This window comes from Gorilla gorilla, chromosome 3, assembly GCF_029281585.2.
Source record: "Gorilla gorilla gorilla isolate KB3781 chromosome 3, NHGRI_mGorGor1-v2.1_pri, whole genome shotgun sequence".
NCBI classification, from domain to species: domain Eukaryota; kingdom Metazoa; phylum Chordata; class Mammalia; order Primates; family Hominidae; genus Gorilla; species Gorilla gorilla.
Window position 1 is genome coordinate 15,539,371 of NC_073227.2, and position 21,021 is coordinate 15,560,391.

The 21,021-nt window shown below is 48.9% G+C and overlaps 1 protein-coding gene across 6 annotated transcripts in view; it reads left to right on the forward strand.

The window, feature by feature from the left end:
* Nucleotides 1-21,021, forward strand: part of CRMP1 (collapsin response mediator protein 1) — a 72,895-nt gene that overhangs the window by 20,247 nt on the left and 31,627 nt on the right. For 5 of the 6 annotated variants that reach the window (XM_004038388.5, XM_063705190.1, XM_055385808.2 and 2 more), the window contains exons 2-4: nt 6,036-6,124; nt 12,064-12,248; nt 16,958-17,122. In XM_004038388.5, the coding sequence (XP_004038436.2) occupies nt 6,036-6,124; nt 12,064-12,248; nt 16,958-17,122 (439 nt within the window). The remainder of the gene's footprint in view (nt 1-6,035; nt 6,125-12,063; nt 12,249-16,957; nt 17,123-21,021) is intronic. The other variant, XM_063705191.1, reaches the window with a different exon arrangement.

Genomic DNA, 21,021 nt, shown 5'->3' on the forward strand with positions numbered 1-21,021 from the left:
GCCCACCTCTGTCTGAGCGTGGACGTTTTGCTTTTAAGCGGTGCTGACACAAGAACATGATTTGCCTTAAAGGTCATTGCTGTCTCTGTGGAACGAACTGTATCTCTGACATGCCCTAGCTAATCAATTCAGCTGTTAGACTTTGGCTGAGTTTTTCATGAGATGCTTTATTTCTTCATAATTTTTTTTTTTTGAGATGGAGTCTCGCTCTGTTGCCCAGGCTGGACTGCAGCGGTGTGATCTCAGCTCACTGCAACCTCCGCCTCCTGGGTTCAAGTGATTCTCCTGCCTCAGCCTTCCGAGTAGCTGGGATTACAGGTGCCTGTCACCACGCCCAACTAATTTTTGCGTTTTTAGTAGAGACGGGGTTTCACCATGTTGGCCAGGCTGGTCTCAAACTCCTAACCTCAGGTGATCCGCCAACCTCGGCCTCCCAAAGCGCTGGGATTACAGGCGTGAGCCACCGCACCTGGCCTAGGTTATACATAATAATGTTTGTGCAGAGCGTACCATTGTTCACATCTGCTGTTTTCCCCTCACAGTAATCCCGTGAGAGGCAACAGACAGCACTGGTATTATTTTTTTTATAAATGTGTGAATTTGGTGTGATTAATTTTAAAAACATATATTATGTAACATTTACTTTTTTTAGTATACAGTTCTGTGCACTCATACTTCCTGCATGAGAAAGGCAGCCTTAGAAGGCAAGGCCCGTTGATCTTATTACTTGGGTGAGGGAGGGTTCTAAGTTCTATCTTCTTATGAGGTGTCATGGATTCTAGAGTTTGGGAATGTTTAAACATGGGACAGAAGTGTGGCTTGGTGGCTGGAATGCTGGACAGGCCATTAGGAACCCTTGGCTCTAGCCTGCACCCTTACTGGTTGTGTGAACGTGGAGGTCACACCTGTCCGTGGACCTCATTTCCCTGCGAGGTGGGATCAGACCTAACATTCCACACGGACCATTCTGTGCAAATGGTCACAAAGCACGTAACTTCAAAGGCTGTTTCCTACGGTCTCTTCTGTGGGAAAGTATCCCTTCAGATTTTCCACACCACAAAGGGACCTGAGTTTGGAAAAGATATCAACTCAATTCTCCTCTTGAGTATTCGTATCAAATATCAGCAGAGGCAAGGATCTGAAAAGTTCTGTCATAAAGACATCATTGCTTCTGCTTAACCCAGAGATTTCTTTTTTTGGTGGGCGGGGAGCGGGGAATCTCACTCTGTTGCCCAGGCTGGAGTGCAGTGGTGCGATCTTGGCTCACTGCAACCTCCGCCTCCCTTGTTCATGCCATTCTCCTGCCTCAGCCTCCTGAGTAGCTGGGACCACAGGCGTGCACCACCACACCCGGCTAATTTTTTGTATTTTTAGTGCAGACGGGGTTTCACCATGTTAGCCAGGATGGTCTCGATCTCCTGACCTTGTGATCCGCCCACCTCAGCCTCCCAAAGTGCTGGGATTACAGGCACGAGCCACCGCACCCAGCCTTAACCTAGAGATTTCTAAACTCACGGCACCGGGTAACCCCTGTCTGGGCCTGTACCTACTAAAATCTCTCTGAGCTTGAGTTCTGAAGCACATGGCTTTGAAAATGCCTGTTTAAGAGGCAAAGGAACTACTAATTTTAAGAAAGAACATGAAGAGGTTGAATCAGTGCTTGGCTTCCTGTGGGCTTATTTTTTCGGAAGTAGACCAGCACCTGAGAGACACTAAGGGCTTGGAGCCTGGGCGCCCCTGCTTGCAGTGTCTATTGGTAGTTGGGGAGGGAGTGGATTTGAACATGAGCTCCACCATCTGATTCTAGGAAAAGCATAGCAGGTTGGGCCAATCTTCTGGCACGCAGTGCATTAAAATACCACCTTTCAGGCTGAACCCGAAAAGCCCCCTATTAAATGTGACAAGGCAGACGGGTGCCTGCGGGCGGCCGTGTTCCGGAAGCCATGCACCAGCTGCTGGTGACTTATGTTTCCTGTTCTGGAGCCGGGGAAACATGCACGCCAGCTTGTGGGTGCTTCCGGGCCGTGCAGAGCCTGGGCCTCTTTTTCCCATTGGTCCGGGATTGCCAAGAGGCTTGGTGAGTTTCCTCCCTGGGGATGCACCCGTCTTTTTTAGGGGTACAGATAGGTTGTGGGGCCTAGGAGCAACTTACCTTGAAACATCTTCCTCCAGAGACCCTCCTGCTGAAGAACAGGATGTGCCTCTTCACACTGCTCTTCCTCGGCTCACAGCTGTGATGCCTTTCTCTCCATCTTCACCCATTCATCCGTCAAGAATCAGTTCAGTCACCCAGCCAGCCAGCCAGGCTGTGTCCAAGATGCCGGAGAGGCAGCAGTGAAGAAAACGGACAAAGTCCGTTGCCTCCGTGGAGCTCACGGTCTACTAAAGACAAGTGCTGTGCAAACTCCAGGCAGTGCCGTCCCCACCAACGCCTGTGTCATGCGTCCCCTGGGGAGTTGTGTCCTGCACTGCCAGTGGGGTAACACACCAAAGCTGTGATTCTAGTGTGGCAAGTTACATTTTAGACAGACCTAGAAATACATAGCCTGCCAGATGTGCCGTAAGTACTGTGAATACATAAACGGGTAAGGGATGTAGGGTCAGCTGGCGGGGTGGTGGTGTGTGTTGTCCCAAACAGGGGAAGTCGAGCGGAGGGCACTCAGATAAGTAACATCAAGCAGGGCCCAAAGAAAGTAGGAGCAGGAAGACTGCCAGGAACCTGGGACTCCAGATTAACTGGGGTCTCGCTGACCTTGGCTTTCACTCTGAGGGCAGTATGATTCTGATGCAAGAAGCTTTGAGCAGCCGACTGCATGATGTGTTTCTGATTCCTTAGTTTGGGTTAAACTCTTCTTCTCTGGGCTTGCAGGGCCATTGTGGCTGATGCCATAAGACCATGGGACCTGGTCCAGGGGACCACTGAAGTGCCTTCTGTGCACTTCCTCAGATGGCCTTGGCAAGATCAAGCTCTAGTTGCCCACAGTGCTAGCCAGGTCAATATGCACTCTTTATTGGATTCATTTACTGAACAGGATACCCTCCCTCCAGACCCTGGAACCGCCTCCCAGATGCACCACCTGCCTCCAGGTCGTTGAGTTAGGCTCTGCTGTCAGAGCACCACCTACTGTAGGTTGTTCTTGTCAGTTTACTTCTTTTCTTTTCTTTTTTTTTTTTTTTTTTGACGGAGTCTTGCTCCGTTGCCCAGGCTGGAGTGCAGTGGCACAATCTCGGCTCACCGCAAGCTCTGCGTCCCGGGTTCATGCCATTCTCCTGCCTCAGCCTCCTGAGTAGCTGGGACTACAGGCGCCTGCCACCACACCTGGCTAATTTTTTTTTGTATTTTTAGTAGAGATGGGGTTTCACCGTGTTAGCCAGGATGGTCTCAATCTCCTGACCTCGTGATCCACCTGCCTCAGCCTCCTAAAGTGCTGGGATTACAGGCATAAGCCACCGCACCTGGCCCAGTTTACTTCTTTCTCCCCCACCCAAGGGATGGGCTTCAGGGCAGACACTGTGTCTTATTCATCACCACATCTCCAGCCTGGAGAGAATACAAATGGTAAATAAGCACATGGAAAAAAATTACAAGCCTTCAAGAAGTGGAAAATTGCCAAGGCACGGTGGCTCACACCTGTAATCCTGGTGCTTTGGGAAACCGAGGAGGGAGGATTGCTTGAGGCCAGGGGCTCAAGACCAGTTTGAGCAACACACTGAGACCCCATCTCTACAAAAAAAAATTAAATTAGCCAGGTGTGGTGGCACATTGCCTATAGTCTCAAATATTCAGGAGTCTGAGGCTGGAGGATCACTTAAGCTCAGGAATTTGAGGATGCAGTGAGCTATGATCATGCCACTTCACTCCAGCCTGGGTGATAGAGTAAGACTCTGTCTTGAAAAAAAGAAAAAAGAAAAGGAACACAAATTAACAAACATTAATAATAAACAAGAGTGCTTAGCGTTTTCATGCAAAGAATGGGGCATTCCTTTTGGAAAGCAGTTTGGTCATCTTTATCAAGGGCTGTAAATAAGGTTTATGTTGTTTGACCCAGTTGTTAAGCTTCTGAGAACTTTGCCTAACAAATCATTCAAACTAAGGAAGGAGTTTTGTGCACAAAAACGTTCATTGCAGCAAAATACGTATCACTGTACAAAATAGAAAATCACTAACCAACAATGGGGGAAATATTAAACAATTTATTATGTATCCCTAAGATGGAGTATTTTGTGATTATTTTAAAAATATAGTCATGAAGTGGGGCCAGGCGCGGTGGCTCACGCCTGTAATCCCAGCACTTTGGGAGGCCAAGGCAGGCAGATCATGAGGTTGGGAGATTGAGACCATCCTGGCTAACAAGGTGAAACCCCGTCTCTACTAAAAATACAAAAAATTAGCCGAGTGTGGTGGCAGGTGCCTGTAGTTCCAGCTACTCAGGAGGCTGAGGCAGGAGAATGGTGTGAACCCAGGAGGCGGAGGTTGCAGTAAGCTGAAATCGTGCCACTGCACTCCAGCCTGGGTGACAGAGCGAGACTCCGTCTCAAAAAAAAAAAATTATATATATATATAGTCATGAAGAATGTGCGGCAAGTTGGGATGTGCTTATGGTAAAATGCAGAAAGGACAGAACTGTGTTCTTTTTGGTTCCCATAATGTTCTGGTTTCTGACTTGCATATCATTCCCTCTGCCCGGAACACTCCATATGGTGAAGCTTTGTTTATGTTTATGCATAAACATGTTTGTGGCTGAGTTCCATTCTGGAATGGTATTGACAAATAGAAGAGGGTTGAAAGCCTAGTCTGTGCCCTTAGGATAGGCTGAGGGATTGAAAACATCCCTTGGAGAACATCATCTGAATACATGAATGTTTACGTAGACATACTCATACAATCCTGTGTGTGTGTGTGTGTTTATCTATCCACCTTCCTCTAATGACACATCCATTTATCTATCTATAGTCATACAGAGTGTAGATATAGGAAGTATAAATAGACTCCTTTTTAGACTTATTTTCTGGGTCTGCGCTTTCTCTGCCCAACGCCCCAGATAAGGTTGGCAGCCCCTTTGGTTGGCTTCCATGGCAGGTCCCCACTCTTCTCCTCCTCATCCCCACATACCCCATGACTTGATAAACATCTGTCTCTCCATCTGTCAGCCCCCTGAAAGCAGATTCCAGCTCTGTGCCTGGTCCCCTCTGGAGCTGAGAGCATCAGTCGGTGCTTGGATGAGAGTGGATGTGTGCACTGTGGGGGAAGAAAACAGGAAAGAGTGGGGAGACATCAGAATGTCAACTGGGAGTTGTACTGGAAAAATGGGGTTTTCTTTTTTAGTCTCTTCACTATCTTTTTAAATGTCTCTAAGTTGATCATTATATTTAATAATACCTTGATAACTCCCTGTTCTACAAATGACCCAATTTCTTCAACAAACGAATGACATTGAAAAGGGAGGAGGGGCCAGTGCAGATGCTGACAGAGGCTGCCGAGATGATGAGGCAGGTGTGCTGTGGGGCCTGGTATGGCTCTTGATTCAAACCTTCCAACTACAAAAAGACGTCTGTGAGACCATCAAGGCACATTGAAGAGGGCCTGATTATTGACTGATAAGGAAGGTATTAAGTTAATTGAGTTCGTTGGGATAATGGATTCTGGTTTTGTTTCTTTAAAAAGTCCTTACCCCTTTCCTGTTTAGAAAAAAAAAGTGCAGCTTGCTGCCCACACTCATTTCTCAGGGCAAACGGGAAATGGGTTAACAGTGAGAGAGATCTAGTGAAGTATTTATAGGTGGAAAGATACAGTGCTTGTGCTTTGTTTTAAAACACCTCAGCAAAAACAAAACAAAGTGAGAGGGGAGAAAGGTGAAAGGAGAATAGGAAGTATTGGATAGAGAAGTATTGAAGCTGGTGATGGATCTGGGGCGGGGGAAGTTAAATGCCTTTACTTTTGAAAATGTTGATAATTCTTATATTAAAAATTAAAAAGAAAAAACTTTATCCTGGCTTTTCACCCAGGATCCTTAATACTTTGCCTTGCTTTGCAGAGTGACCGACTCCTCATCAAAGGTGGACGGATCATCAACGATGACCAATCCCTTTATGCTGACGTCTACCTGGAGGATGGACTTATCAAGTGGGTTGATCAAAACGGACCTTTTAAGAAACCTGTGTCGCCAGGCTGCCTGGCCTTAGATGGAACAGAAGGCTGGCATTCTGTCCTAGAATGACGGGGCTGTGTACCTGTGTTTCAGGGGTAGAGACCTCACAGAGGTTGGGGGAGGTGCACACTGCGGGTGGAGAAGGGGCTGGCATTTCTCAGGTGCCCCCCCGGGCTAGGCTCCCTGCCACATGGCTGAGGCAGCTCCTCTCTTGCAATGCTCACACAAAGGCTGCAAAATGCAGACACATTTCCTGTTTTGTGGTTTTGGAGGCGGCAGGCCAATGAGTCTGGGTACCTGGCCCCATATGACGGGGTGAGTTAGGGTCAAGGCCCGGATTCCACCCTAAGACAATTGAATTCACAGCTCTTTCTTCCACCTACCCACAGTTTCTGGAATTGGGTTGAGGGGAGCAGGGAGGAAGGAGGAATGTGTGGCTTCCAAGCCCAGCCTTGGCAGTTAAAGAAAAGATGGACATTGGGGCTGGAGTTTCCTTCACTTTCTTCTCATTGGCTCCCTCTTCAGCCCTGCTTACGACAACCCAGGTGTCTTAGCCAGTGTTGGCTGCCGGAATGGAATGCCACAGGCTGGGTGGCTTAAATGGCAGAGGTTTATTTCTCATAGTTCTGGAGGCTGGAAGTCCCGGATCAAGCTGCCGTCAGGGTTGGTTCTTCCTGAGGCCTTCCTGAACTTCTTCCTGAGATTCTTCCTTGGCTTGCAGACACCACCTTCTGGCTTGCAGACACCACCTTCTGGCTGTCCTCACAGGGCCCTTTCTGTGTGTGTGTGCACACTCCTGGGGTATCTTCTTCTAAGGACACCAGTTTTGTTGGATTCCAGCCCCACTCCTGTGGCCTCATTCAACCTTAACAACCTTAATCACCTCCTTAAAGGCCCTTCGCTAAAGGTACTCCCATGGGGTGGGCTGGGGCTTCAACATGAATTTTGGGAGATACAATTCAGTCCATAATGCCAGGCAGGGGTCTGTAGGCTGCAGCCTCCTTTTTTTTTTTTTTTTTTTTGAGACGGAGTCTCACTCTGTCACCAGGCTGGAGTGCAGTGGCGCAATCTCGGCTCACTGCAACCTCCACTTCCCGGGTTCAGTCGACTCCCCTGCGTCAGCCTCCCGAATAGCTAGGACTACAGGCATGCACCACCATGCCCCGCTATTTTTTTGTATTTTAGTAGAGACGGGGGTTTCACCATGTTGGCCAGGATGGTCTCGATCTCCTAACCTTGTGATCCGCTCGCCTCGGCCTCCCAAAGTGCTGGGATTACAGGTGTGAGCCATCGCGCCGGCTGGCCTTAACATTTTACTGGCGGGTGAGGATCAGTGCAGTTCTCTTTCTGTGAGTTGTAACTTGGATTTTCTGGGTGCTCAGCCTCTTCCCTTGAAATCTGGAAGAGAAGAGAAGGACACTGTTTAAGGATCCAGCATGAGTGGCTGGCACAAGAAGGAAAGGCAGAGGGGAATTGGAACAAGGGGAAGGCAGAAAGGGATTGATACTGTTAACAGGATCATCCTGGGGCCCGTGTGGGCTTTGGAGACGATGATGGAGGAGGAGGAGGCTGGGGGAAGGGCTGTGGAGTATTGGGGGCATTGAAAGGGACCACATATGCAAATCACCCAGTGAAGAGGGATACCCAGAACAGTTGAGCCCTCCCTGCCTCCCCCCAGCCCACCCCGCAATTCTAGTCCCAGACTTTGACCATTTCAAATCCAGCTCGGGCTTCCCCTCCTGTGGCTTCATTCCTTGCTTGCTCTTCCAGCCATAATGAAAACTTGGGACTCACGGGACTTGCCAGGCTGCTGTCACCTCAGAGCCTTGCACCCATCAGTCCCCTGCCTGGAACACCTTTTCCCCTGTCCCTCTGCCTTCCCCTCATCTCGTTTGTCCTTGTGGGCCCTGCTCATGCGACTCCTCCTCCAGGAAGCCTTCCTTGACCCAGAGACGGTGTGGGGTGCATCCCTCTGTCCCCACAGCATGTGAGCTGCTGTCTGTTGCAGCTGCTGTCTGTTGCAGCCATTGTCACACTGCATCAATCCTTGACCAGGGCCTTGCCTTGTGGCCCCCCGCCCTGGGGCCCAGCACCTGTAGGTCCTGGAGCACCCCCCGCCCTGGGGCCCAGCACCTGTAGGTCTTGGAGCACCGATTCAGGGAAAGCGTAAACAAATGAATGCTGGCAATCAGGTGGTGAGGATGCTCCTGTCAGCCTCAGGGCACCTGGATCCCGAACGGTCAGGAAGGCAGATTGGGGGTCAAAAAATGAGGTTTTCTAACTCAACCATGGCTTAGATAGACAGAAAGCAACTCTGAGGGAACACCCCTTTGTGTGGGGGCTCTGGGCTTCTGAAGCCTGAAAGGTAAAATGACCCTGAGAATGATCTCGTGGGCTCCCCCATCCCACACACCACCTGCTGCTAGAAGTTTGATCTGACCACACCCACCCCCGTCCTTCCTGGGCCAGGCCCCCTTATAGAGCTCTGCAATCCCGGAGTATACAGATGGAGCAAGTGGCCATGGGTTGAGCTGCATTCATTAAGTGCTTGCTGTATGTATCAACATCAAGAGTCCTAGGACTCCGGCTAACCAGGCTGTTGAGGAAAAATGCAGTTTCCCTAAATTCATTATCTGTCAGCCCCTCTTGGTTGTAATCCCCTTTTACTTGAACCCGTTGCTGAGAAGCTCTCTGCGTGTTGGCAGTCCTACTCCGGACTTGTGAAGCTGAGTGAGTGACGGTGACTGAGGCCTCACAGGGCCCTTGGGTGTTTATTCTGAACGTGCATCCTGCAGGCTGAGAAGGGTAGGTGTGGAAGAGCCGGGGACCATCTGTGCTCTCCCCAGGGACCACCTGGGGTACAGAGGCACAATTATTTTCCTTCACTTGAATGAAACCCCAAGAATCCTTTAATTCTGTGGCCATTTGCCAAGTTTTCTTAAGAGCCGTTCAGCTGTTGTGATTCATTGAATTATGATTCATCGAGGTTTCCATTTAACTCACTCAGCCTTGGTGAATCTAGTGCGGGTGGTTGAGAGTTTCTTCTGCACCGTGAGGTGATGGTGTTGGGGGAGGGGTGTCTGTCTCATTCACTGAGCTGAGCTTCCTCTCTCCTCTTTCCCTTTCCAGCACATTGCTATTAAGCGGCATTCACTGAGTCCCTCTGATTCACTGGGGGTCCCGTTTAGTGTAATCCCTGTTCAGGGACAATCTGGCTCCTATATAAGGGAAGCAGGGTGGCAGTAAAGCCTGCTGGTCAGAGCTCTGATATTAGGCCTGGGGAGACCTGGGCTTGAATCCGGGCCCATCACTGACTTTGTGTGACCTTGGATGAGTCACTGCACCTCTCTGAGTTGTGTTGTCCTCTTTTGCAAAATGAGAATACCTCCTACCTTGCAGGGTTGCTGGTGGGAGACCAGAGAGAGTTTGTTAAGAGGCTATGATTGTGCCTGGTAAGAAAGAGCCTCTGCCTGCAGAGATGGCATTCACTGTTGAACATCAAGCATCTTAGGACTCTGGCCAACCAGGCTGTTCAGGAAATGTCCTGTTTCTTTAAAAAAAAAAAAAAAAAAAGTTAAAAGAAAAAAAAAAGGTCAGGCATGTTTGTTCACACACTGTGGGAAGCCAAGGCAGGAGGACCCCTTGAGCTCAGGAGTTCAAGATTAGCCTGGGCAACATAGGGAGATCCCATCTCTACAAAAAATTTAAAAACAAAATTACCTGGGCGTGGTGGTGCAATCCTGTAGTTCCAGCTACTTGAGAGGCTGAGGCGGGAGGATCGCTTGAGCCCAGCAAGTTGAGGCTGCAGTGAGCCATGACCTGTTCCACTGTACTCCAGCCTGGCTGACAGAGACCCTATCTCCAAAATAAATAAAAGAACCTCTCATTAGAGTACTTGTTGGCCCCCACTGAATGGTGACTCGGTCACAGGCTTGAATCAGACTGAGCTGTGATTCCGCTGACACTCACGTGTAGGTCTGTGCCCATGTGTAGACACACCACGTGCATGTCTACAGCCAGCGGCCCTTCTGCCTGGACCGTGCCCAGGCCTTTGCCTCAGATGGCATTTGGGGTGCGACCCTGTCCTCTGTTAGAGCTGGTTGTGAGCCTTCAATGAGAGAAGCCGTGATGCACTTAGAAGACGCTGTTCTCCAGTTGCTGTTCCTTTTAAGGGTCGAGTGTCTTCCCAACCCCTTTCCCTTCAACTCTTGGCAAGCCCACACGTTTGGAGAGGATGGCAGAAGGACTGGGGAAGAAAGGATTTCCCTAAGTCAAGTTGGACATTCTGGGGTTATTATAAGTAGTGGTGGTGGACATTCTGGAGGTAAGGGATTGGTTAGTATAAACAGTGGCAGTGGACATTCAGTGGGTAAGGGATTGGTTAGTATAAACAGTGGCAGTGGACATTCAGGGGGTAAGGGATTGGTTAGTATAAATAGTGGTGGTGGATATTCTGGAGGTAAGGGATTGGTTATAAGCAGTGGCAGTGGACATTCTGGGGGTAAGGCATTGGTTATAAGCAGCAGCGGTGGACATTCAGGGGTAAGGTATTGGTTAGTATAAACAGTGGCGGTGGATATTCTGGAGGTAAGGGATTGGTTATAAGCAGCAGCGGTGGACATACTGGGGATAAGAGATTGGTTATAAGCAGTGGCGGTGGACATACTGGGGGTAAGAGATTGGTTAGTATAAACAGCAGCAGTGGACATTCTGGGGATAAGGGTTTGGTTATTATAAGCAGTGGCAGTGGACATTCTGGGGGTAAGGGATTGGTTAGTATAAACAGTGGCGGTGGACATCCTGGGGGTAAGGGATTGGTTATTATAAGCAATGGCAGTGGACATTCTGGGGGTAAGGGATCGGTTAGTATAAGCGGCGGTGGAGATTCTGGGGGTAAGGGATTGGTTATTAAAAGCAGCGGTGGTGGTGATCCTGGTGGAGGTGGACATGTGTGGTAACATTTTCTGGGTGTCCACCTTGTCCCTGGCACTGTGCGGTCCTAGGCTTATTTCCTGGGTTAAGAGGACAGTGTGTGGCACCCACTTCTTTGGGGGAGCCCCAGCTGGGACCTGCTTGCTGGCCCAGCTTCTCCCAGGAGCCCAGGAGGGCAGGGGCTGCTGTCTTGGCTGCCTGGCTGTGGATTCTCTCTAGAGCTGCACTTTTGGTCACTGAAGCAGCATCTTCCTGTGTCTTTATTACTAGGGTTTTTTGTGACTTAGAAAATTAATATGCTGCCCAATCTCAAGCATTCACAACAGTTGGGTTTTTTTTAAAATAAAAATCACCCACAGTCAGATCTCATCGTCTGAGCCAGACCTTAACCTTGGATGCTGCAGGGTTCCTTTCCTCGTTCTGGCTAAGCCTCTTCCCCCAGCGCCTTGAGGGACCTCCTGACTCTGGTGCCAGCAAATAAAAGCCAGAAGCCACCGTCATCAATAAGTCACCCATGGAGATCCCTGGGGGCTTTGTTTCTCATTTCGTAGGCTCTTTTCCCTCCTTCGCCATTTGGAATTTACCCTCCTTCTGGAGGAAGTTTTCAGGCACCTGTTACATCAGAATAGACGTGACGGTCAGCACGTGCATCATGCTGGGCTCACTTCTGTTGGATTGAGCTCTGCCACCCCCTCCACCTGGAAGCCTTCTTAGATAATGAGACTGGATGAAAGGGCCCCTCCTCGTGCCCCCTGGTTGTCTCTGCTATACTGGGCTCTAACAGACTGCCCACCTGTCTTACCTCCTATTAGACTATGAGCCCCTTGAGGGCATGTGCCCTGCCTGAGTTATCTCTGTCTCCCCAGGGCCTTGTGAAGGGCCTGGCTCAGAAATGTTTATTTCATGGAACTGAAGCTGCGGGTTGACTGCCCATTCTACTTTTCCTTTAAGAACCAAGGCTGTCTCTGTTGTTTGCCTCCAGACAAATAGGAGAGAACTTAATCGTTCCTGGTGGAGTGAAGACCATTGAAGCCAACGGGCGGATGGTTATTCCCGGAGGTATTGATGTCAACACGTACCTGCAGAAGCCCTCCCAGGGGATGACTGCGGCTGATGACTTCTTCCAAGGGACCAGGGCGGCACTGGTGGGCGGGACCACGATGATCAGTGAGTGACACTGTCCCCTGCCTTAGGGACACAGACTGTGAGGTCTCCTCCCCATCACCAGCATCACAAGTGCTCCGTGTGTTCGAGGCTCTCTGCCCAGCGTGCCATTGGATTTCATTCTCCCCCCAGCCCTAAGACACAGGTCACTGTTTCACAGAGCACACCATGTGTGCCACTGGGGCCACACAAGATGGCTTAATAAACAATACGGTTTTATAAGCACCCATTTAAAAAAATTATTTTTAAAATATTGAAATAAAACAACATCTCATTAATATAATCGCTTAGCATGAGACTGAAGTCACATTTAGATTTTTAGAAACAAAATTTGTTTAAAGAAACGTATTAAGTAAAGAAGACATGGATTATAGGGAGATAAAGCAAAAAAAAAAAAATCCTTCAACATGATGTGAAGATGGCTATGGTTTCAGAACCAGTGACATAGGTATTATTGTGACAGATGGGAGAATAGAGGCTCAGAGAGGTGAAGCAACTTGCCCAAGGAGACACAGCTGGGAAGTGGTTGTATTAGTATTGCTGCAGTAATACTGTGATAACACTGCATAACAAACAGCCCCCAAATCTCAAGCAACACTTGTTTTTCTCATTTGAGGGTGTGCAGGAGTGGGAGTGGGGCTGGAGTGGCTGTGCTCAGCTTTGGGTTGGACTCAGGCACCATGGGTCTCCCATTCTGGACCGAGTGACTCCCCAGCCACTCTGTTCTCCTGGTGAATGGCAGAATGCAGGGGGTTCTGGCCGAAACTTGCCTTTCTTCTCACTGCCTCATCTCCTCACTTCCATGCTGCAACTTCCACCCACATTCCATTGGCCAAGGTCAGTCATGTGGCCGAGCCCAAAGTTGACAGGAGCACACTGTGCCACAGAGAGCCCTGGTGAGGTTGGGGAGGGAAGGAAACACTGTGGGCAATGAGACCACTCCCCAGCAGTGCTCCGTCTGGGAAACTGGACTTCTCCTCCATTGCCCTGTGCAGCCCGATTGCTGTTTCTTGTGTTGATTTTGAAGAGCCGCTTTTGCTTGGATTCATTTTAATAAGCAATTGTAATTAAATAGGCCACAGTTTATTGTAAATGTTCTTTCAACTGTTAGGCTCTTCAGTTTCAGGCGGCCTGTCTGTAAGCTGGCCCCAACCGTGCCCATCTCTCCCGCTCCTTCACAAAGGAGTCCCTTTGGAAGCGTGGTCTGTGGGCTGAAGCCCACCGCCATGGGCAGAGTTTGCCAAGTCCCTGAGCCAGGAGGGTGGGGCTCGACTTTTGAGGCAAGCACTGTCCTGATCCCTCTTCCAAAGGGCAGCCCGTGGATCTGCTGGATGGGAAATGGGAGGATCTAGACTTGGACTTGGATCCCAGTGGCCAGGGTTTGAACCTGAGCACTGGCACTCAGCAGGCAACTGCATGACTGTGGCCAGCACTCAGCCTCTCTGAGCCTCAGCTTCCTCATCTATAATGTGGGCCTTATGGTGGGAAGTGCCTAGGGTGGTTTGAAGACGTACATGAGATTCCTTCATGTAGTGCATGGGACACGAGAGTTCTGAGAGATGGGCATGGAAGTTCTGAGTTCAGGAGGACTGCACAGGGCAGGGGAAGGAGTACTGGATGAGGAGCCAGGGTTCCTGGGATGTCCCCTGCTTTTCTCCATCACCAGCTGTGAGACCCTGGGGAGCCCTGCCCTGTAAGCCTTATCCTCCTCACCTGTGAAGGGCAGTTTCCAAAGTGTGTTTCATGGAACAAGAAAGAGCCTATGAAAGCACACAAGGACAACAGTCCAGGGCTCTGAAAGGGTCCCCGCCCTTTCCCATCTTCATTCAACAGGTGTTAAGTAAGAGTTGTCCGCATCAGGCACTGTACCAGGTGAACAAAAGCAGGAATGATGCTCGTTGTCAAGGGGACTGCCATCTCTTGGGGAGTCACTAATCGTCCACATGTATGACTAGAAACTGTGACTCCTGCTACAAAAGAAGGGTGCACAGTGCTTTGAACTGAGGGGCAGGGTCTCAGGGAAGTGTTCTCTGAAGAAGTGACATTCGTACAGGGATCTGAAGGATGAGTTGGAATTAACCAGGAGAAGAGGGCAGAGAAAAGCAGAGCCCCAGGAGGAGGGAATAGCATGTGCAAAGGCCCTGAGGTGAGAACACACCTCCCATTCCAGAGACTGCAGGGAGGCCCATGGTGCAGGGGTGTCGAGATTGAGGGATGACATCCTGTGAGGCAAGGCTGGAAGGAGAGGACAACCCTGGGCCTCGATGGCCTGATGAGGCTGTGGCTCTTTCTCATATGGGTGATGGGCAATGTTGAGGTATTTTAAGTAGGGAGAGATGTGAACTGTTCTGCGTTTTGGAGAGACCGGTAATAGAGTGGCCTGGATGGGATGTGTCTGGACCAGTTGGGAGGCGATTGCGTAATTCAGCCGAGAGATGAGGGTGGCGTGGCCATGGAGTGGGCAGAATTGGACAGTTCCAGGGATATGGAGGAGGCCAGTCAACAGCCTTCGGTGCTGGGTCACACACGGGGGCATGTGAGGGAAAGGAAGTGCCACGGGTGACCTGGGCCTCTGGCTGTGGAACCGTTGGTTGGTGATGTCCACCACAGCTGGGGTTGGGGTGGGGAGAGTATTGCATGAGGTTTTGGACATTCTGATTTGGGGGAGCTTTTGAGTCATCTCGGTGGAGAAGCCAAGAACACAACCGGGTTCAGAGTTCTGTAGCTCAGAGCAAGTGGTGTGTTTCAATGAGCTGGCACAAAGAAAAGGGATCCAGTTAGTAAGCATAGTGAACAGTAGGGGATGGAGTCCTCAGGATGATTGAGAAGCGGCAGCCAAAGAAGTAGGACAAAGGAACGAAAAAGCCAGAAGGTGGCGTTGCCATGGAAGCTGGAGAGAAGCGAGTTTAAGGAAGGAGGGAGGGACTCTCTGTGCCCTGAGAGGCCAAGAGACTGAGGACTGCATGCGCCCCATTAGACCTAGAGATGTGAGGGTCATATTAGCAAAGCCTGATGCTTTAAGTGGATGGAGGTGTGAGTGGGAGGAGGAGAGGTGAGACTTCTCTTTTTGACATCTGCCTGTGAAGGGTGGGGGTGCAAAGAAACAGGGCAGTAAGCCTCAAGGGAGGTTTAAAAGACTGACTGGAGGCTCCCCTTTCTCATCTACTTTACATTTAAGATTTTATTTGAAAAAAGGATGATGAAGTGAACTTGTTGGGTCTCGGAGGCCCTTTTCATCTTGGCATTCTATGCCAAAGGAGGTAGCTTGGAGCAGTGGGTAAGAGTTCAGACTGTCTGACAGATCTTGGATAACCTTCCTTCTTCTGCTTACTAGTTGTACGCTCTTGGACAATTGCTTTACCCTCTTTGAGCCTCAAGTTTTTCATCTGCAAAATGGGTATATTAATTTTCACTTTACAGGACAGTTGTGAGGATTGAATGAACGAACTTATGTCAAGCTTTTGTGGCATTATCTGACAAATAGTAAGCATTGCATAAATAGTTATGATGATGGTGATGATGATGACAATGGTGGTGATGATGGTGGTAATGAAGACTGAAGATGATGGTGATGATGTCATTGCTAATGGTTATGGTTAATGATAGTGAGTGATGGCAATATGACAATGATGGTGGGAGTGATTATGAAAAGGATGGTGATGACGGTGATGATAATGGTGGTGATGGTGATGGGGTGATAATAGGGATGATGATGATGGTGATAGGATGATGGTGATGAAGATGGTGATGGTGGTGATGATGATGGGGTGATAATGATAGTGATGATGATGATGGTGATGGTGATGATGGTGGTGCTGGTGATGGGGTGGTGATGATGGTGCTGGAGTGACAATGATAGTGGTGATGATAGTGGATGGTAGTGATGATTGTGGTGGTGGTGATGATGTTAGTGATGATGGTGGTGGTGGTGATGATGGTGGTGGGGTGATAGTGGTGATAATAATGGATGGTGGTGATGATAGTGGATGGTGGTGATGATAGTGGATGGTGGTGATGATAGTGGATGGTGGTGGTGGTGATGATGGTGATGATGGTGGTGATGGTGGTGGTGGTGGTGATGGTGGTGGTGGTGATAATGTTAGTAATGATGATGGTGGTGGTGGTGGTGATGGTGATGATGGTGGTGGGGTGATAATGATAGTGGGGTGATAATGATAGTGGTGATAATAGTGGATGGTGGTAATGATAGTGGATGGTGGTGGTGGTAATGATGGTGATGATGGTAAGGATGATGATAGTGATGGTGGTGGAGGTGATGATAGTGATGAGCGATAATGATGGTGATGATGGTGGTGGTAGTGGTGATAATGGTAATGATGATGATGATGGTGATGGTAATGATGGTCATGGTGATGGGTTGATGATGATGATGATAGTGGCGGTCATGGTGATGATGGTGATGGGGTGATAGTGATGGTGATGATGGTGGTGGTAGTGGTGATAATGGTGATGATGATGATGGTGATGGTAATGATGGTCATGGTGATGGGTTGATAATGATGGTGATGATGATTGTGGTGGTGATAATGATGGTGGCTGTCATAGTGATAATGGTGATGGTGTGATAATTATGCTGATGATGATGATGATGGTGATGGTAATGATGGTGATGATGGTGGTAGTGGTAATGATGTGGCTACCATTGGAACACTTGAGTCTGAAGCATCATGATGCATATTTCTCTGTCCCAGTTGACCATGTTGTTCCTGAACCTGGGTCCAGCCTACTGACCTCTTTCGAGAAGTGGCACGAAGCAGCTGACACCAAATCCTGCTGTGATTACTCCCTCCACGTGGACATCACAAGCTGGTACGATGGCGTTCGGGAGGAGCTGGAGTTGCTGGTGCAGGACAAAGGTCAGTTAAAGCCTCGGAACGGGGTTTTGGGGAATCCCTCGTTCTTTGGTAGATCCAAAGATTATGTGGAGTGAAAAATCCCCCTGTCTGCATCTGTCCTGAGCCTGATTATGAGCTGCACTCTGCCACGTGACAGTGAGGCAACAGGCCAGTCCCTTTACAGAGTCCATCCTTTTCTCCTTGAAAACCTCTGGGGGTGTCCTTGTTCTCAGAAGCAGATCCAGTCTCTGCAGCCTGCTGTGCCAGGCCCTTGCTGATCTAACTTCACTTTTCTTTCCCATCACCTGGATCACTAGCCTGGCTGCCATCCCTGAAACTGGCTATGCTGTGAGGCCCTTGCTCATGTGGATCCCCTGCCAGGAATGAATGCCCTTTCTCCTCTGCCTGCCCAGTGCTACTCACCTTCAAGACCCAACTCAACCATTACCTTCTCCCATTGCTTCATTCCTTGAATAGCCAATGCCGGTTACTTAGGCCTCCTTTGGGGCACTTTTTCCATTGTTCCTGGATTATGGGACATGGTTTGTCTGTCTGGCTCTTCTGCCAAACCCTGAGCTCTGTGAGGGAGGGGACCATGTCTATATGTCCCTGCTTCCCACCTTGGCTCCCCTCTGTTTGGGTTCACACCAGCACAGTGTAGACCTTTATGGTGTGTGTTACATCGAATGGGGGGGAACTGATCAGAAGACACAAAGGAAGCAAAGAACAGCAGAACGGAAAGAGACAGGGCATGAGCGATCTGTCCAGAAAGGGGCAGTCGGGGAGCCCTCTGAGGAGGCAGCCTCAAATGGTGGTGCTTCAAGGAGAGCGAGGGTGTGTTTCCAGTTTTTAAAATAGCTGTGCTATGTTTTCTCGTAATAACAGTATCATCCCCAATATTTAAAGAAAGTCAGAAAATGGAAGGAAAAAATTGTTTTCCTCTGGTTCTACCCCCAATCACAATTTACTCTAAATGTGAAGGATTATTGCTTTCCATTCCCTGTGTATTTGGATGATTTTTCCCCTATGTGGTTGTGCAATAGCTGTTATGTGGAACCCTTCTTTTTTCACTCAACATTTTATGAGTCAAATTACTTTCCATCAATAACTTTTTAATGGCTCGTAATGTACAATATAATGGTTAATTTGCTTAGCTATTTTCTTTTTATTGGGCATTTATGCTTTCTATTTGTTTTATTATAAATCCTGTTACCGTGAACATCTTTGTATATAAACATTTGTTTGCATTTCTAATTTTTCTTTAGATTTCTAGAAGTGGAATTAGAAGGTCAAAGGTTTTAACATTTTTCAAGATTATTGCCAAATTGGTTTCCTGAAAGATGCATCCCCTTGTACCCCTGCAAATCCTATGCCAGAATCTCTAGTCCCTGCACCTTTGCACCATTGGGCATTATTGCTTCTATGAAATCCTTGCCGATTCAATGGGTGAAAGACACCACCATTGTGGTTTTCATGGCAGTTCTTTACTGATTACATTCAACATTTTGCATACATTTTTCCTTATGTGAATAGCTGATTGTATTATTTGCCCACTCTTCAATTTGCATTTTCATATGTCTGTTTAAGCTCTTTCTATCAAGAAGGCATTATTGGCCATGGTGGCTCGTGCCTGTAATCCTAGCACTTCGGCAGGCTGAGGAGGGAGGATTGCTTGAGGCCTGGAGTTTGAGAGCAGCCTGGGCAACATAGTGAGACCACGACTCTATTTAAAAAAAAAAAAAAAAAAAAAAAAACATAGCCAGGAGTGGTGGTGCACGCCTCCCAGCTGCTTGGGAGGCTGAGCAGGAGCATTGATTGAGTTTGGGAGGTTGAGGCTGGAGTGAGCACTGCACTGCAGCCTGGCTCATGGAGTGAGACCCTATCTTTCAAAAGAAAAAGGCATTATCCTTGTATTGCAGTTGCTGCGTGATTCACCGCAACTACATAACAGAGTCATAATCCAAGGAAATTGACAGTCTTGTATCTTACTTTCCTTACCTAATGTTAAGTTCTGAGCAGTTTTCCCCAGGTTGCCGCCTTAAGCAAATGGTCGTTTAGGACGCCCCTCACTGAGATGGGAGGGTCTCTGGAGTGGCAGTGGAGTTTGTAGGGAAAGACACTGGGCTCCGTGAGGCCTAGTGGGTCTGTGCTGCCTGCAGGCATCCAGGGAGCCCTGTGCTGTGCGCATCTGGGCTGGGTCACCGGCAGGCGAATGGCGATGGTGCTCAGGTCCTGGCAGCAACCTTTCAACTTTGTATGCTTGTATGAAATCAACTTTTTAGATTCCACATATAAGTGAGATGCTGCAGCGTTTGCCTTTCTGTGCCTGACTTATTTCCCTTAACATAGGGTTCCACAGCTTCAACTTTGTTGCTGCAAATGACAGGATGTCTTTCTTTACTAAGGCATCCATTGTGTATGTTTACCACATTTATAAAATCCATTCATTCATTGATGGACACAGGTTGCTTCCTAATCTTGGCTGTTATAAACAATGCCTCAATGAACACGGGAGTGGGGGTATCCCCTGGGTATTCTGATTTCAATTCCTTTGGATTTTCAGCCGGTAGTGGGACTGCTGAAGCATATGGTAATTCAGTTCTTAGTTTTGTGAGGAGCCTCCGTACTGTTCCCCATAGAGGTGGCTGTGCTAATTTACATTCCCACAAACGGTGCTCAGGAATTGCCTTTTCTCCACATCCTCATCAACACTTGCTATGTCTTAGATGCAGCTCTTTCTTTCTTTCTTTTCTTTCTTTCCTTCTGATGGAGTCTTACTCTGTCACCCAGGCTGGAGTGCAATGGCGAGATCTCAGCTCACTGCCTCCCAGGTTAAAGTGATTCTTCCCCCGCCCCAGCCTCCCGAGTAGCTTGGATTACAGGCACCTGCCACCACACCCGGCTAATTTTTGTATTTTTAGTAGAGACGGGGTTTCACCATATTGGCCAGGCTGGTGCTGAACTCTTGACCTCAGGTGATCCACCTGCCTTGGCCTCCCAAATTGCTGGGATTACAGGTGTGAGCCACTGCTCCCAGCTGTGTTTTTATTTTCTAATCAGCTTAAATGCTCTCAGCAATTCCACATTATCCCCAGAATAAATTGCAAGCTGTCTGCCTGGCTCATCAGGATGCGCCTGCTCCTCCAGACTGGCTTGTTCCAGTTCCTGGGGCCCAGAGCCCCGGCCCCCTGCACCTCCGTTTCCCATCTGCTCGAGGCTGCCTCTGGCTCTTGGGGCTGTGTGAGTGAGCACTGGCCCCTTCAGGAACAGTCTCCCTCCTTTTCCTAGCGATTCTCCTGTTCGTGCTGAGCTGTACTCCCCTGGGAAGCCTTCCCTGAAGCCCCCTGACAGATGCAACGCCCCCATGCATCCCCCACATAGGGATCATCAGACTAAGTTGTCTTTGCCCATTGACTTGCTGATACTCCCACACCCCAGCCCAGATGGCGAGCCCCCTACGGGCAGAGACTTGTTGTCTTACTCACAGTTGCATGGCTGGGGCCTGCACAGAGAGTTGCATCAAGTATCAGTGGACCAGCTGATTGATTTCATGAAAGATGCCTTTAGTAACTTCTGCATCCCAAGCACTTAGCACATGCCCAGCATAGAGCAGGCTCTCAGTAAGTGTTTATAACATGAATAAATAAGTTAGGAAAGGAAAAGAGGAGAGAAGCAGGGAGGGAGAGAAGAAAGGGAGGAGGAACACGCCTGGTTTCCTTGGTCCTGAAGCATTTTAGTGCGTCCTTCTCTAAGTCAGAAGGGCTTGCCCAGAAATCTTGCTATTTGTCATGAGTGTACTGTGCAGTCCAGTGCAGGGCATTTCCAGGATGGGAAACCAACACGTTTGGTGTAATGTCCTCTTTGCAGAAATGGGGAAAGTGAAACCCAGAGAGGTGCAGTAATGTCTCCAGTGCCACACA